Source organism: Dryas octopetala, chromosome 9, assembly GCF_963921425.1.
Source record: "Dryas octopetala chromosome 9, drDryOcto1.1, whole genome shotgun sequence".
Taxonomy (NCBI): domain Eukaryota; kingdom Viridiplantae; phylum Streptophyta; class Magnoliopsida; order Rosales; family Rosaceae; genus Dryas; species Dryas octopetala.
Window position 1 is genome coordinate 17,621,729 of NC_141374.1, and position 16,258 is coordinate 17,637,986.

The window sequence follows — 16,258 nt, forward strand, 5'->3', positions numbered from 1 at the left end:
AGAAAATTCTAGAATATTATTAAGTATTCGAAAATAAATTTGGAAAAATTCCTGTCTCACATTATGCCACTCCCAGGAGAAAAACTTTCACATAACTCACCATTGATAATTGTTTGAAACTTAACAATAGTCATACACTCCAGAATTAACTCTAGAAATATGCCTTTGACTCTGGAAAAGGCTAATTGGTCTCAACTAGCTCATAAAACACTTTTCTTTGGCATTCAATCCTCCTTTCATTGTTAATTGTAATCAAATTTGAGATTGAATTTGATTTGATAAACTTTTTCGTGTATCAATATATTTTTTTCTTCATTTGAAAAACCGATCTTCCAATCCAATCAACAATAAATGAAATTATATTGGATTAGATTTTCTATATCGAATCAAAAATATGTGTAGGGCTCTTGATTTTTTCTCTATGTTTGGATCCCCTTTAAATACTGCTGCTTTGCAAAACTCTAGATATGAATGAATTAAAGAAGTGTTTTTAGCTTTGTTTTCTCTTGCATCTTCCTTTCATTTCCATTGTTGATACCAGGTCCAATCAGAATATAATGCGGATTTGCTAACAACCATTAGTTTCAAACTGACCAACACCCCTAATAGATTTATAGATACAGATACTAGATAGGTAGAAGTCAAGTAGGGACATTTTTTAAATCAATAAAAGTTTTTATGGTCTAATTGAAATAAGTAAAAACATTAGGATCCGCATGCAATTAGCCATTTTCCTTTTCATGCCGAACGCAACCAAAGAAAGACGAAGGAAATTGCCAACACACAAACTCTCCGTCGTCTCTCACTCTCTTCTCTGGGAAAGCCATGAGTCTCTTCGGCCTGGGCAGGCAAGTAAACACTTGCAGCGTATATAATTTCTTTTATCTCTAAAATATATAATTATCTTCCTTGCTTATTTTACTTTTGCATCGTATAATAGAGGTTTCTTTTTTTGTTCTTTTCCTGATCAGTTAATGTCCGATCTGTTATACTAGGAAACCTTTCCCTTGATCTATGAAATTAGTGATTCTTGATATGTTTATGGCTTTGTTGATCTTAATTTCATCCATTTCTTTGTTCCCGTTATTGGATGTGTTAATCGATTCAACCATAAGTAAGACTGAAAGTGTTATGTAGATGCAATATTTGGGTAGTCGACGCTAGTGTAAAGAAAGAAATTAAATCGACGATTGATAATTGACCCACCCTTTGTTAGTTATTGAATTTCAGTAACAGGTACATATGATCAATCCGACTCATATGAGGACAATACATTCAAGGGTTAGATTTACTTAGATGAATTATTGATTTCACAATCGTGTGGCGGCATGTATGAGAGCTGGTTATTTACTCTGTAGATAAATGAATGTAAAAGTTGGGACATATTTCTATCCTAAAATTCTCCAAGAGTGAGGATGATAAAATTGTCACGGATGCCTTAACCAACAACCCATAATTTGTAACTAACCTTCTGATCCCCTCTTTCTGCCTCCCTGTGCGTGCATGTGAATGCATTATTGTTTCTCTTAAAAAAAATGCATTTTTATATGTTCTAACCAGTTTAGTAGTCATTCTCAATTTTTTAAGTTTATTATTGATGCAGAAACCAGAGGACATTCCGCCCAAAAAAGAGCGCACCCTCAGGGAGTAAGGTTGTATCCCTTTAGTTAACTTGTAATTTTGGGCGTCTTCTTTGTGATCGTTTGAACTTTGCTAACATTTGTGAGTTGATATTTGGGTTGAATTTTCTCAGTGGTGAAATGTGTGTGTGCGCACGCGACGTATGTGTCATGTTTTCTGTTTATGTTAGAAACTGGAGAAGATTTAAATGGAACATAAACTTATTTTCAATTTTTGTTCATTTTTTATTTTTATGCTATCCTTACTGCAGTGGTTAGAACTCCCTACTTCAGATAATAATTCTCTTTCTGCGGTTCAGTTTTGAGAATACTTGTATGAAACATATAGTCTCTTGAAAGTGAAGCAAAAGGAATGTATTTTACACTAGATTTGCAAGATTTATTGGTCATTGCCTTTTCTAGAGCACTTCTTCCAGTTCTCTAGTTTCAGCTTCCAGTTGAAGATTTAATGAGTTATTTTTGTTCTTTTGCTTTATTCAATTTTTTGCATGTGGTCAACGTCCTATCAAGCTTTTTGGATTTTATGCTACAATATAAATATAACTGTATTCTTTTATTAATTTTTATTTTTTCTTGATGCAGGGGGCTCAGCTTAGGAAGCACATTGATGCTACACTAGGAAGTGGGAACCTAAGAGAAGCAGTAAAACTTCCAACTGGAGAAGATTTAAATGAGTGGCTTGCTGTTAACAGTCTCTCTCTCTCTCTCTCTCTCTCTCTCTCTCTCGCTCTCTCTCTCTCTCCCCCCCCCCCCCTTATCCCAAAAATAGTTGCCTGTCAATTTTTCAGTTAGTTTGGTTTGATGTGTTACTCTCTTTTTGGTTCTTTACATGCTTCATACATAAAGGGTACGTTTATTTTGTTGTAAATTTTTTGCATAGATAAAATTTCGTTGTAAAAGCATTTACCTGAAATTGGGACACTTTCCTCCCAATCTCTCTTGCCTGGATGTAACTTGGACAATGATCTGGAAATATTTTTGTACTTTCATTTTTTGGTTGATTGAAATTTATTATCGGAAAATAGCTAAACTATCAAGAAAATTTAAGCTGAAAAGGTAGTGTCTTTTGTAGGAAAGTTGTTTTCTCTTCAAGATAATAATTTGACATAAACAATTTACCATATAATATTTCTGTGTTCCAAACGAAAACTGGAAAATTGTAGGGTCTGTTTCATAATGTTTTGGTTTTTATTTTTCTAATGAAAGAGGAAAGAAAAGAGAGAAATGAGAGGTGAGGAAGAAATGATTGAAGAAAGATAAGACTAGCACTAAAACCTTTTAAAACTGTTCTCTTTTTATTTCAGAGACCATGCTATTTATTCTTGCTCCTTTTTCCTTCACATCTCTCATCTCTTTCTCATCTCCCTCTTTGCTCTTTTTAGTTGAAAAACAAAAAAAACAAAAAAACGAAAATAACACTAATTGGGTCCATATGTATGTGAATTTTGTTTTACTCCATCTATTTTATGAGAAAACAATGGAGCCAAATGTTTAAGTACTTCTTTCCCTCAATTTCTTATCTAATGCAATCTCTTCTATGTGTTATATATCTGAAATGTGGTTATTGATCTTTCAATTTCAGCTGTGGATTTCTTCAATCAAGTCAATTTGTTATATGGTACCCTCACGGAGTTCTGTACTCCAGAGATTTGTCCTACAATGACTGCAGGCCCCAAGTATGGCAGTTTGTCAATTACTTTTTATCAAAAATATCAAATGCTGTTGTTTTATATGATTAGTTTATGTTAATGTAATTGTTTAATATTTTATTGTTCTAACTTTTGTACCATTATGTGCTCCAGTTTCTTTCTTAAAGTATATTTGTCAAATATTTCTGACATCTTTATACTCTTAAGAAGTTAAGTGAAACCTGAAAGAGAATCTGGGAGCAAATTGAAGCACACTAAGACCAAGAGGCTTAAAAAAAGTAGATTCGTTATTGTTAACGTTAATAGAAATTGATTTGGTTTGCCACAAGCCATTCATGTATGGGCGGTTTTTTAATTAAACTACTAATTTTAGTCTTTTATACTCACATGTTTTTTAATACAATTAATGAATTCTACATGAAAAGAGTGAATTATTGGATATTTATACATAAGATGGAATGGAATGAATCTCCTCTCTGTACCTTGCACCACCCTCCCCCACCAATCCTGACTACCTATTTCCCATGGCAAACCAACCTCATCTTCAAACAGTATCTGAACCTCCTCATGCCTTTGCTTCCCCTTCCCCTTGGATTTTCCACCTCCTATGTTCTTAGCTAACCAACCTTGCCTACAACTCTAGAGTTGTAAATGGTGAACATATTTCTGTTATCATTCTAATACCTGCATCTAATGCCCATGGCTGCCCCTGGCCCTGCTTCTCATGTGCACATCCCCCCCCCCCCCTCCAATTGTATGTTCAGCCCTATCCACTTTGAATTAGCTAGGGTTGACAGTTTGTGTTAGTGTGTCTTGTCATTTCGTATTTGTGCTGAAGACTAGTCAACCCTAACCCAACTCATTAATTTTCATGTCAAATTTGGTCTGCTTGGGTTGAGGTTCATTAGTTAAGAGGCAATAGCTTTTGGACTGTGTCCCCTCCCCATGTCTGCTCTTGGAATTGGAGGAAATTATTGAAATTTAGAGACTTGGTTGGGCCTTTTATTCTGCACTCAATATGGGACAGTACATCTATGTTTCTATGGCATGACAACTGGCATTCTCTAGGTCCTGACATTCTTGATGCTTCAGTCTTCCACCTGAGGCCCTGGTCATTAGCATAATTGATGGAGACTTGTGGTGCAGGCCTTATCTAATTTGTTTGTGCTTGTGGATAACAATGAATCTCTAGATAGTTACTATCCCAATGGTCCTAGAAAGGATTTTATTCATTGATTTCCCTCTTCTTTTGGTTTCTATACTCCAGCTTCAGCTGTTTGATATGCTCACCTTATTGCTAGCTAGCCTATAATGCCTCAATTCCGGATGCCTTTCTGGAATTGTCAAGCTGTTACTAGCCCGAATCCCTTGTTGATTCAAAACTGCAATGCACTCGGAGTTCTACTGTTAACACAATTAATATAAGAGGATCGTTGGAATACAAAATCTAATTAAAACAATTAAATACTGTGTGAGGGACTAAGTTGCTATGGGTGAAACATTCCTAGAATGAGGTTGATCTTATGGTTGGAAATTAGAGGAAGGCTATCTACTTTGGATAGGATTATTTCCTACTCCTCACTTGCAAATCCTGGCTGTGTCCTCACTTTGGATAGGATTATTTCCTACTCCGTAGTCATTTGTTCTTTGAGTTCCCTTACAGTGAGCTGATTTAGAGGAAAGTTTCTTGCCAAGTGTGGTGTCCCATGGTTGAACCCTCCTTGGCCTTTCTCTTTTCGAATGGGCCGCTGGAAATTGGAAAGGGACGTCATTATCTGCTGTTGTGAAGAAGCTTTACTGTTTATAGTTTATGGAAAGAGAGGAATAATAGTCTTTAGAAATGAAAGAATAATTTGGTTGTTAACTCAGTTATTTCTACAATCAGATGCAGGTTGATATCTTTATGCCTCAAGCCCTCTTCATCCAATCTTGCAGTTGCTCAGGAAGGGAATGTGTCTTGTGCAGATTAGGATTTTTATGCAGTGCTCTTGTTCCTGTTGCTTCCTTGGTTTGTTTCAGCTCTGCTTGTTTCTAGCTGTTAGGTTCTTAGTGTTTTGAGGGCTTGCCTTTTGTCGTATTGGTCCCAACATTGGGGCTTCTGTATTGTTTTGGCCGTGCTTTTTCTATGGGGTCTTTTTGTTTGCCTGCTAGTTTGCCCTGGTTTGTTTTTGGGCCTTGTGGTATGCTTTGGCTTATTCATTGTTTTGCACTTTATCGTTCTCTTTCTTGGTTTTATATGCTTATTTATTTAACAAAGAGAGGTATTCAATATTTCAGCTTTTTAGTAAACGATGATTGAGGAGTGCACTTGTTATTAAGAAATAGTAATTTGATGCCCTTTTACACAATAGAGCGGTTTGAAGTAATATTTCATGATAATCAAATACATGGTATTTCTTTAGAAGTTTTGTTACGTTCTTGTGATACTTTTTATTTCCATATCAACGTTCACATACACTGTTTCTTTAGAAGTTTTTGTCTGTTATTGTTGCTACTCCTTACTTCCGTATTAATTTTCACATTATGGTGGTACATGCTTTCTTTGCAGCTATTAAATCTTTAGGGTTTTCCTTGCTATAATATGTATTTTTCTTCCTAGGCTGAAATTTTCTGTTTCTGTTACATACTTGAAATCATTTTTGAAAGTTTTTCAGAAAATCATCACACCCATTTCAAGTGAAACTTTGAAACATGATCTTTTTACCTCCAAATTTCTCTTTTTACCAGATGGCTTGGACAGCTTTATCAATTAATCGAATAGTTTCCTATGTCTTCTAGTCTAACCTAGCTTCTGTTTTTATAACTTTTTTGGTTTTTAATTGTATAAACTTTACAGGTATGAGTATAGATGGGCAGATGGTGTACAAATTAAGAAACCCATTGAGGTTTCGGCTCCAAAATATGTTGAATATCTAATGGACTGGATTGAATCTCAGCTTGATGATGAATCCATATTTCCTCAAAAGCTTGGTAATATTTATTACTAGGTTTGCTTTGTTTTTATTTTTTGGTGCATTACAATGGAATTGAACAAATGACCTACCCTAATCCTAACCCTGTCTCCATATTGTGCCCTTCATTTGATTATTATAATTCATTGCCTGTTCGTTTTTCATGTTTTCCAGGTGCACCATTTCCCCCCAATTTCAGGGAGGTTGTGAAGACAATATTCAAAAGACTCTTTCGTGTATATGCCCACATATATCACTCTCATTTTCAGAAAATTGTGAGCCTTAAGGAGGAGGCCCACTTAAATACTTGCTTCAAGCATTTCATACTATTTACCTGTGTAAGTATTTTATGATATGGTCTTTTTCTTTTTTTCAATATCTGGATGATTATTTTTCTTTTTCATCATGTTTATCATCTTTAAGAAGCCCAACAATATCTTGAATATTTTCATCATTTTTTCACGATTCATTTTCAATAGATGTCAACCTTGTTTTTAGTTATACAGCTCTTTTCTTTGAGACTCTATGTGGTAATAATTCAGTTGTTGTTTGATAGTTTTAGTTGATTTTTTTGGAATATCGTGTTGTTAGTGGTCAATTTCATGTCATGCCTAGGAATCTAGTTTACATGAAGAAATTTGCATTATTAGTGTTTATTATGATCTTGGGTACTATGGCCTTGTCTTTTGGACTCCATAGGATTAATGTATATCAAAGAAAAAAAGGGAAAATACAACGTACAAGGGGGATACTCCAGTAAGAACAAAGGCGTTTGCCAAAGCAAAGTGGGAAAAAGGTTCCCTGAAAGTGAAACAGCAACCTACTACAAGGACAACCCATTTTCATTATTTATTTGAATTACCTATTAAAAAATGAGGACACCTCAGGAGTGTTGGGTCAAGTACTCAAGTGTCTAGATGTTAATATATCTATTATAATATGCTTTTAAACGCCCCTAGCCAATAAAGAGGTGCTCAGGTTTATCATAGAAAAACTTAGTTGTGTGTGAAAATATACAACAATATATTATAGGTGTTGAAACATGTGCTGTTTTGTTATTTATCAAGTTGAACCTTAGTTGATGCTCATAGTCGTGGTCTGAATCCACTATGCTGTGTTTTTGCAGGAATTTGGGCTAATTGACAAGAAGGAGCTCGCTCCCCTCCAAGAGCTTGTAGAATCCATCGTTGTTCCTTACTGAACAGGGTTTTGCATACCCCGTTAGAGATGCATAGTTAAATTAAAATAAATTCTACTCATCTTTACAGTCTCCTACGTTGTATGTTATAAATACTTCCTTGTGCATATTCTGTGTGCCTTAGATCTGAAGTTGTTCTCTCCAAATTTATATGGATCAATGATACTGTGGGAGCAATTGGGAAGCCCCTGCTCTTCGTAAGAGCGGCTGTTAGGGAAATGGCTAAAGTCTTACCTATCTGGTTTATCATCTAGAAACGAAAAAGTGGGTATGGCATTTGTTGTTGGTTTTACGTCAGAACTAGTGGCTCACCAGCTTCAGTTTCAAACTGGTTTGAGAATAAATTGTGGAATGTTTGAAGCCATATGCAGTTTCAGTTAGTTTTATTCAGGCTTAAGTACAAATACATCTACTACCAACTATAGGGCTTATTTAAAGTTGGTCCACCTACTATTAAAGATTTCAAACTCATCCATTAGTAGATTTCAAATTCATCCATTAACTAATGAAAACTTACCAATTAACACATTTGTTGGGATTTTTATTAAAAAAACTGTTAAATGCCACATGGGCATAGCTGAAGTGGCTTTTTTTAATAATGTGCACACCAAATTAATGCCACGTGGACACAATAATTTTTTCCTCTTTCTCTCTCTCTCCCATTTCTCTCATCTCTCCTCTTCCCTGACTCTCTCTTTTCTCTATGCACTCTCCTTATGCCAACCATCTCATCGGCCCGTGTGGGTGTGTTCGGTCGGGGCTGGCGATGAGCTTTCCGCCCTGAGATCGCCTACTTCTCCTCTTCCTTTCCCAGTGACCAAATCAACCCATAAAGCCCCAAGCCTCGAAAACTCAATTCGAACCTAATCCAAGCTTCCCTGGAGTTGACCTTTTTCTTGTGGGAATTGAGGTTGGAGATCTATTGGGTTTTCTTCCCCTCGTCACGGTGAGTCTAGCCATGCCTTCGAATTCTTCATCAGACCATCGTGCGCGACGAATCGAAGAGTTGAAGGTTGGCGGCTTTCTAGCCATAATCTGGAGATTCCAGCAGTTATTTCTGTTGAGTGAGGTATCAATTCAGACCCTCTCTCTCTACTCTTGTTGTTGCTTGGATTGGATTGGTTGAAATTTGTTGTTTTTGCCGTTGAGGTCAGCGACCTACCCGATCTCCAGAGTTTCGAGTCTCTAGGCTTTTTGGATTGATTTGGTCACTGGGATTGTGGCAATATAGTGGGTAATGTGGTCACTCTCCCCGCCGGGACAAATGGACCTGAGCTGTCAGGGCTGGGGGTTGGGTTTCGATGGGCAGGGGGAGAGGGATGGGGAGGCAGAGGGGAGAGAGAGGAGGGATAGGAAATTCGGTTTTACCCCCACGGTGAATGCCATTTTATTAAAAAAAGAGTGATGCTATTTGCACACCCTTTTTTTTTCTTTTTGCACACTCATTTCTTCTACACACCCTTTATCCTCTTTTAAAATTTGAAATTTCTCTTTAACACACACCTCTCATTACTAAACTATCCCTATCTGACCAAATTTCTCATTGCACACCCGGCACACTCATCAAACACCACACACCCCACACCCCACTCAACAATCAAACAATACACACCTCTCACCAAAAACCAGCAAATACACCCACCACCGTGCGCAGCGCCTCAACCCCACTTCTCTCTCCTACCTTCATTTCTCTCTCTGGCTTATCAACCCAGCCACCTTCTCTCTTTCCTCACTCTCTTTCTCTCTCCCGAACCCACACTCTCTCTCGCGACTCCACCTCACAGCAACACCACCTCTCCTGCAAGCTCTGCGAAGCCCAACTATCTGCTCCAACTCCTTCCGGCCATCGCGTGCAGCACTGAGCTCAAACACTAGCCCGCCCAACTGCCTGGTTTCACCGTCGAAGCTGCCTGCGCCGTTCAACACTAGTATGTCGAAACTAACAGTTTCGTTCGGCAGTCATCCGCCGAAGAATGTGAGTTTCGTTCGACAGGTACCCACCAAACATTCACTACTCGTTCGGTAGGTACCCACCGAACCAGTTGCAATTTTTTCGAGGTGGAAGCTCGACGGTGCGCGCTGATGGAGGAGTTGTCGCTGATGTCGGCGGCTCGAGGGAAGCTGGGCACTTCTTCGGTGTGGAAGAACAGTTGGAGGCACTTCTGATGTTGATGGAGCAACTCGGCACTTCTCCGGGGTGGAAGCTCGAACAATGCGACGCGGGAGTGGCACTGGTGGCAGCTTGGCTCTGTTAGAGACAAGACAGAGAAAATGAGGAGGTGACCGATGGTGGTCTCACCACCTAGTTCACCGGTATTCGCAGCCGGGTAGAGGAAATTCGAGAGAAAGAGAGAGAGAGAGAGAGAGAGAGAGAGAGAGAGAGAGAGAGAGAGAGATAGAGGTGATCAGTGGGTTGTCGAACATTGGGAGGTAGCTGAGGTATGGTGGTCTTGGTGTTGTTGACGGGAGAGTTGCAGACAAAAGAAAATTAAGAGGAAAAAGTTGCAGACTGCCAAATGAAGAAGGAAAAAAAAAAAGTTGCAGTCTGCAGACACAAAGGAGAGGAAATAAGGGGGAAAAAAAAAGGAAGAAGAGTAGGGTGTGTTGGGAAGGGCTTTAGGGTATTTTTATAATAGGGTAATTTTGTAAATTTATTAATTAAGTGATAGAAGTGTGCAAAAAGAAAAAAAAGAAAAAGTGTGTAAATAACAGCACTCTAAAAAAATCCACGTGGACTGATTTAGCATGGCAATTAACGGTGGAATAGACGAGAGGGACAATTTAGTATGTTTTGGTTAGTTTCTATGTGAATTTGAAATTTTTAATAGTAGGTGGACCAATTTAAAATAAATCTAATAGTTGGTAGATGCAAATGTATTTGAGCCCAAGTATCCTCAAGACTTACTGCAATCTGTTGTTCACGTGGCATTGCATGATGAAAAATGTAATGGCCTAACATTAAACACGTTAATAATTTGACCAAAGTGAAAAACACGTTAATAAAGTACACGATTATTATTGACAAACTAGAATTACAAGAACTTCAGTGGAAAATAAACTAAACTACGTAGATTACATTTGTAGTCTAGACTACAATAAAAACTAAAAAATTAAAAAACCAAGGCAATTGGATTTCTTCCTCACAACTCTCATATCTCATCTCTTTCCCTCCTTTCTTTAGTTAAAAATAAAAGCCATACAAAGATTCATTACCAAACGGGTGCTAAGAAACTCAGTAAAAAAAAAAAAAAAAAAAAACTAAGAAATTAGAAAATAACATGACCTTGAACGAAGGCATGCACATTATTGACAAAAAGAATTGAAGTTGCGCTGTCTTTATTCCCATTATTTTCTATTTGTATATTTAATGTTTCACAAGTCATATCCATTTCCTTCGAACTGATGTGATGACTGCCACCATCCAGTTTGATTAAACGTTAGTTTTCGGCAGATGTGCATTCGAAACCTGTAAAATCACACAAGCGCTTTTTTCAGCATTAATTGGTTAGTAATGCAAAATTTCAACTAGCATCAAAATCAGATTTACTTTCTCGTGGGAAGGCAATGGGGCCTAAGAGTTGATTAGACAGAAGAAAAGAGAGAATTTTATCTAAACATTAATTCATAAGCTACTGAAAAAGGTTGCAATAAATATAGGGCAAGTTAAGATAGCATACCCTTATTTCGATCTTCAACCACTCAATCTCCTAACATCCGATTGCCCAAATCTTGAAGCAATGAAACCATATCCTCCCACAACTGCAACAAGTACACCAAGAACCAGGGCAAAGAACTGGAAGTTTGCAAGCAACTCGCCCCGGATCTCATTGTCCACAGAATGACATGAGATCATACCTTCCTTAAGCCGACAACCATCTGGCATCATGGGTCCATAGAGAGTGAATGCAGTCTGATAAAACCAGAGGCCTTGGAGAGTCATGGCAATACCACTACATAAATCAACTGGAAAGCTGGTTGGAAATAGGGCTCCAGCAACAGTCGATAATACGCAGAGCCCAATTAAGAGGACAAGGAGGATGTGGTAGTACCCTTCGAGGCCTTTATGAGAAGTTGAGTGAAAGTAGAACAGGAGGTACTCTGCACAGAATGCTGTCGCAGCAATCAGACAAAGAGCTCCTTCAGGCATCGGAAGAAATCTAAATGCAAGAAATTAGAAAGATGAAAAGAAAAAATATTAGCCATACTTATAGGGTTATCACATAGATGGCTAAAAACAAAACTATGGTTATTGCATAGATGAAGTGATGAATAGCCAAAATTAGCACTAAATTAACTATTAAGAACATAGGGTTATCATGTAACTGTAAAATTGTATAGGCACTCATCCTATGATAACAATGTGAACATAGCTTCCACCATCTATCACTGTCTAACTGTAGTCTCTAATGTTAAAAGTTCAACCAAAAATCCACTAAGGAAAAGGCATCCAACAAATGGCTTAAGGCCTAATGTGGCAATGGTTCAGCAGAACATCCTGATCCAAGCAATGAGGCTTTGATGTTTGAACTTCAAACCCCAAACCAACAGTGTGCAGCAATAAATGAACTGAATCGAGGTTAAACTCTGCCACCATCTTAGATTTTTCTTTCAGGTAATAAACCTACCCAGTGCTTTCACATTACCAGTCAAAATACATCCCCCCCCATTGGCACATAAAGTTATACTTAAATTAATGTTCAAACTTCAGATCAGAAAAATCATTTCAAGCTCCAAGTATTAATAGAGAATTTCTTCAGTTAGAAGTGGGTATGTGATGTTTATAACAAGTCCTCAAGAGAGTCAACTGATATTCTTTTTTCCGTAAATAAAAGCATATTAAATAAAAAAGTGATACAAATTTAGAAGGGGCATTATCCCAGGAAGAAACAAGGTCAAAATGTTAACAGCAAAAGCCACATAAGGAAGCCTAAAAGAGCCTACTACCAAAACCCAAAGGGGCGAGCAAGAAAACCAACCAAAACCAGAATGATGAATCATCTAATAAGAATAAGCCCATCCTAGGGTTAAAAAGCCAATACATGCAAACAGAAAACCAAATAACACCACAGCCAAGGGCTAACAAGCCGAAACAAAGCAACAAACAAACTACAAGGGGCATACCCTAGGGGAACAAGTTGAACTGGCAGCAAGAAGCAAAGACAGGAAAAGATACAAATCAAGCTGAGAATATCATCAGGGAGGCTCCACTTTTGCTCCCGCCTATCATCACAGTGGCGATGACAGACTTAAGAATAACAGCAAGACACTTACACTTTTGAAAATCCAGTTATTTATTTCACCCCAAATAGCATAAACAGAGGCAAAAAGGCAAAACTTCTTAGCAATAGAAGTGAGATGTTTTCCCTTCCAAAGAGAGGTAGCCCAATCTATGCTTTATGACCACGAGAGACCAGGCCAAGGAGCACCACATTCCTCATAAGCTGCAGCCAAATACCTTCGCTATAAGGGCAGTCAAAAAAGAGAAGCTCATGGGATTTCATGGCTGAGGAACAAAGAACACAGGAAGTGACAAATCCTATCCTTGTAGCAAGCCTGTCCCCAACTGTAAGCCACAAAATAAAGCTCATCCTAAGAATGTTTTGCCAAAACCAAGTTAGCCTAGCCCATCTAACCACCGGTCTAGCTTCCTATGCTTGTCTTAAGAAAGAAGCTGCATAAATTCCATTAGCAGCACATATAGATGCCTACCGGAAGCTTAGGCACACCCAGTGAAAACCACAACACCAAAATAATAGCCAGTCCGTACTCCCTTACCATGGAATTCTAATTGCAAATTATTTTCCCCTCCTAATGTAAACCAGAACAAATAGTCATCATACAAGCAAGTACCCCAGTCATCTCCACATGCAAGTACTATTATTTTAACAGTTTTGATTGCTTAGCAAGTTTCAGTAATTATCGTCACATCAATATCCATGATACATAAACTTAAATCTTTAAATTGCCAGAGAAACAGAGGAGACATACATACACACAAATGCCTGCTAGCTGAAAAAAAAAGCGAATAAATAGTATCTTGATGTGTATTTTTAAGAACCAAACAGATTTTTACACAACATGAGTTTAAGTAAAAAAGGAAATTAACATATTCAAATGATTATGACTATACCTTGTCTTCTCTGAGAGCAGAATGACGACGCCAAAGATAAAGAACATAAGAAGCATCCCTGAGTGCTCAAAATCGTTCATGTGATGAGGGTTCAAGACTCCGTCAACAAGGAACTTGAGATGAGTGGAATACAAAAGCTCAATACACATATCAATGAAAGCACCAATGGCTACAAGATAAAGCTCCAAGTACTTTAGCCTCCCATCAAAACCCGGCACAGGATTCCATACGTGAACTTGAAAGGACTTGGGGTTGGATACATATCTCACCAACGCGCTCCATATGTGCCACAGCCCAACTACAAGAAACAAGGTCCCTGGCAGAGCATGACCCTTGAAAGAACCCATCTTGGATATATATATATCTACCAGTCACTGTCCCAATCTCTCTGAGATTTCTTATTCAATCTCACATAAGCCTTATTGGAACTCTGCTGTTTTCTTGAATGAAACCAGTATTTTCCGTTTCAAGGAGAAGCACTTCCGGGTTCACGATTTGAATTGTTTTCTTTCTTTATTTTGGGTCATTAATTTATTTGGCTGACTTTTTGTGTTTCTTGCTTTGGTTCTTCTGGTACAACTGTATTAGGAAATTTATGCCAGCAGCTGTCAGCTAAAGTATGAGGTCATACTCCACTTTTCATTTCATTTTCAATTTTACAAGGCTGCAAATTACTACAATTTCTAAATACTTTTTTCTTTTACCAGGAGCCATTGGTGAACGTCAAGCTCTTTATTGGTGAACGTCAAGGTTAGAAAAAACATAAAAAAAACAAAAGGAGGAAGAAGTCTAGCCAGCAGTCAAAAGTTGAATTGGTGATAACAACCTTTTTAAGCACTGCTTAGGACTAAGAACGATTAAAAAAATAATAATAATAATAAAAAAATAAAAAAAATCCCAAGATTCAGGCTGTGAAGAAATGTACACAACAGCCCAGCAGAATACTGAAACCAAAATTTTATACATATAAAAGGAATTGTATCAGAATTCACAAAACCAGCTTCTTTGTCTTCCTTAGTGTCATTTTAATTGAGTGAGTTTGAACAAATTGGTGTTACAGAGTAATTAATTGGCGTGTAAAGAGCAATCATAGTGATATATAAAAACAAATAAAACAATGACGTACTTACAATACTTATGAGGGTATGATTGATCAAAGCTTCTCTTCTTTTCAGAACCAAAAGGCCACGAGACTGAGACTCAGAGAGAGACAGAGAGAGGTGTAAAGGGCTGTGCTGTGTGATGACGATGGTGGTGGGGATCGAGGACCGAGGGCTAAAACGCAAATATCCAAAAGAATCCGAAATTGCCAAAGGAATTGGCTTCACGTGTGTCCTTGCTCTTTAAAGCCTTTGACTTCTCAGCTGGCGTGGGTCCATATGCGATCTAGTGATCTACACCGTCCATCATTCTGATTGTTATTTTCACATGATGGTTTTTTGTTTTTTGTTTTTTTTTTAATTAGGGTTAAGTTCAAATTGACTAATGACTACCATTCGTAAACTTAAACCTTATCCGCTCCGTTCAACACTTCTATCTGCCCCCAATTCAAATCTTCTATTTGCTTCGTTCCAAATCTTCCCTCAACTCTGGTTTAAAGTTTTTATTTGCTTTGTTTCAAATCTTCCCTCAGCCCCAGTTCAAAGCTTCTACATGTCTTCGTTCAACGCCTTTCCAAACCCCAGTTCAATGCTTGTTTCTCCCCGTTTCAAAGCTTGTTTCTACCCCAATTCAAAGCTTCCCTCTATCCTGATTCAAAGCTTATCTTCGCCTCGATGCAAAGATTCCCTCAGCTCTGGTTCAAAGCTTCTCTTTACCCTGATTCAAAGCTTGTCAATAGCTTTGAACCTGGGCAAATACAAGCTTTTGAACCGGGACTAAGAGAAGACTTGAACTGGGGCTGAGATAATCTTTGAACCGGGGCTGAGAGAAGCTTTAAACCTATAGACAAGCTTTGAACTAGGGATATAGGAAGATTTAAACCAGGGTAAATACAAGCTTTAACCGGGACAGAGACAAGCTTTGAACTAGGGTTGAGAAAAGCTTTGAACCTGGGCATTTAACAAGCTTTGAAACAGGGTTGATAGAAGACTTGAACTGGGGCTGAGAGAAGCTTTAAACCTAGGCAGAGACAAGCTTTGAACCGGGGCATGCCTTGGTTCAAAGTTTGTCTTAGCCCCAGTTTAACGTTTATGTCTGTCCCGGTTCAAAGCTTGTCTTTGGTCCGATTCAAAACTTCTCTCTACCCAAGTTCAATGCTTCTCTCTACTTAGGTTCAAAGCTTGTCTCAACCTTGATTCAAAGCTTGTCTATGCCCCAATTCAAAGCTTTTCTCTCCTTAAAAAATTAACCATATATTTAACAATAAAAAAGAATTAATTGTTACAAAAAAATTTACTTTACTTATGAGTGATATACATTTAATTTTCTTATTCAAAAGGACAATCGATTACCTTATTACATTATAGAACACTCGACATTACATCAACATCTAACATTAATTGCATATGCAATTACAACATTTGCACCATTATATATCTTCAATAAAAAATACAAATTTTACTTAACAACCAAAACATACTTAACACATCATAAAAAATTGTAATCAACTCTATAAATATTAAGATTCAGTTATAAAAACAGATAAAAATCAAGTGGCAATCGTAGATACAAATGTATATACAATTGTC

At 37.6% G+C, this 16,258-nt stretch overlaps 2 protein-coding genes across 2 annotated transcripts; one reads left to right on the forward strand and one right to left on the reverse strand.

Moving 5' to 3' along the window:
• Positions 1-710: 710 nt before the first annotated feature.
• Positions 711-7,569, forward strand: LOC147275087 (Mob1/phocein family protein). Its single transcript, XM_086257469.1, has 7 exons — positions 711-848; positions 1,604-1,652; positions 2,223-2,331; positions 3,223-3,316; positions 6,126-6,259; positions 6,415-6,578; positions 7,367-7,569. Exons 1-7 carry the CDS (start codon positions 826-828, stop codon positions 7,439-7,441), a joined length of 648 nt encoding a protein of 215 aa, XP_086113595.1. The 5' UTR covers positions 711-825; the 3' UTR covers positions 7,442-7,569.
• Positions 7,570-10,672: 3,103 nt separating this feature from the next.
• LOC147275088 (uncharacterized) lies at positions 10,673-14,965 on the reverse strand. Its single transcript, XM_086227789.1, has 4 exons — positions 14,699-14,965; positions 13,569-14,147; positions 11,116-11,595; positions 10,673-10,904 (listed from the first exon to the last, which is right to left on the reverse strand). Exons 2-3 carry the CDS (start codon positions 13,913-13,915, stop codon positions 11,130-11,132), a joined length of 813 nt encoding a protein of 270 aa, XP_086083915.1. The 5' UTR covers positions 13,916-14,147; positions 14,699-14,965; the 3' UTR covers positions 10,673-10,904; positions 11,116-11,129.
• Positions 14,966-16,258: the final 1,293 nt, after the last annotated feature.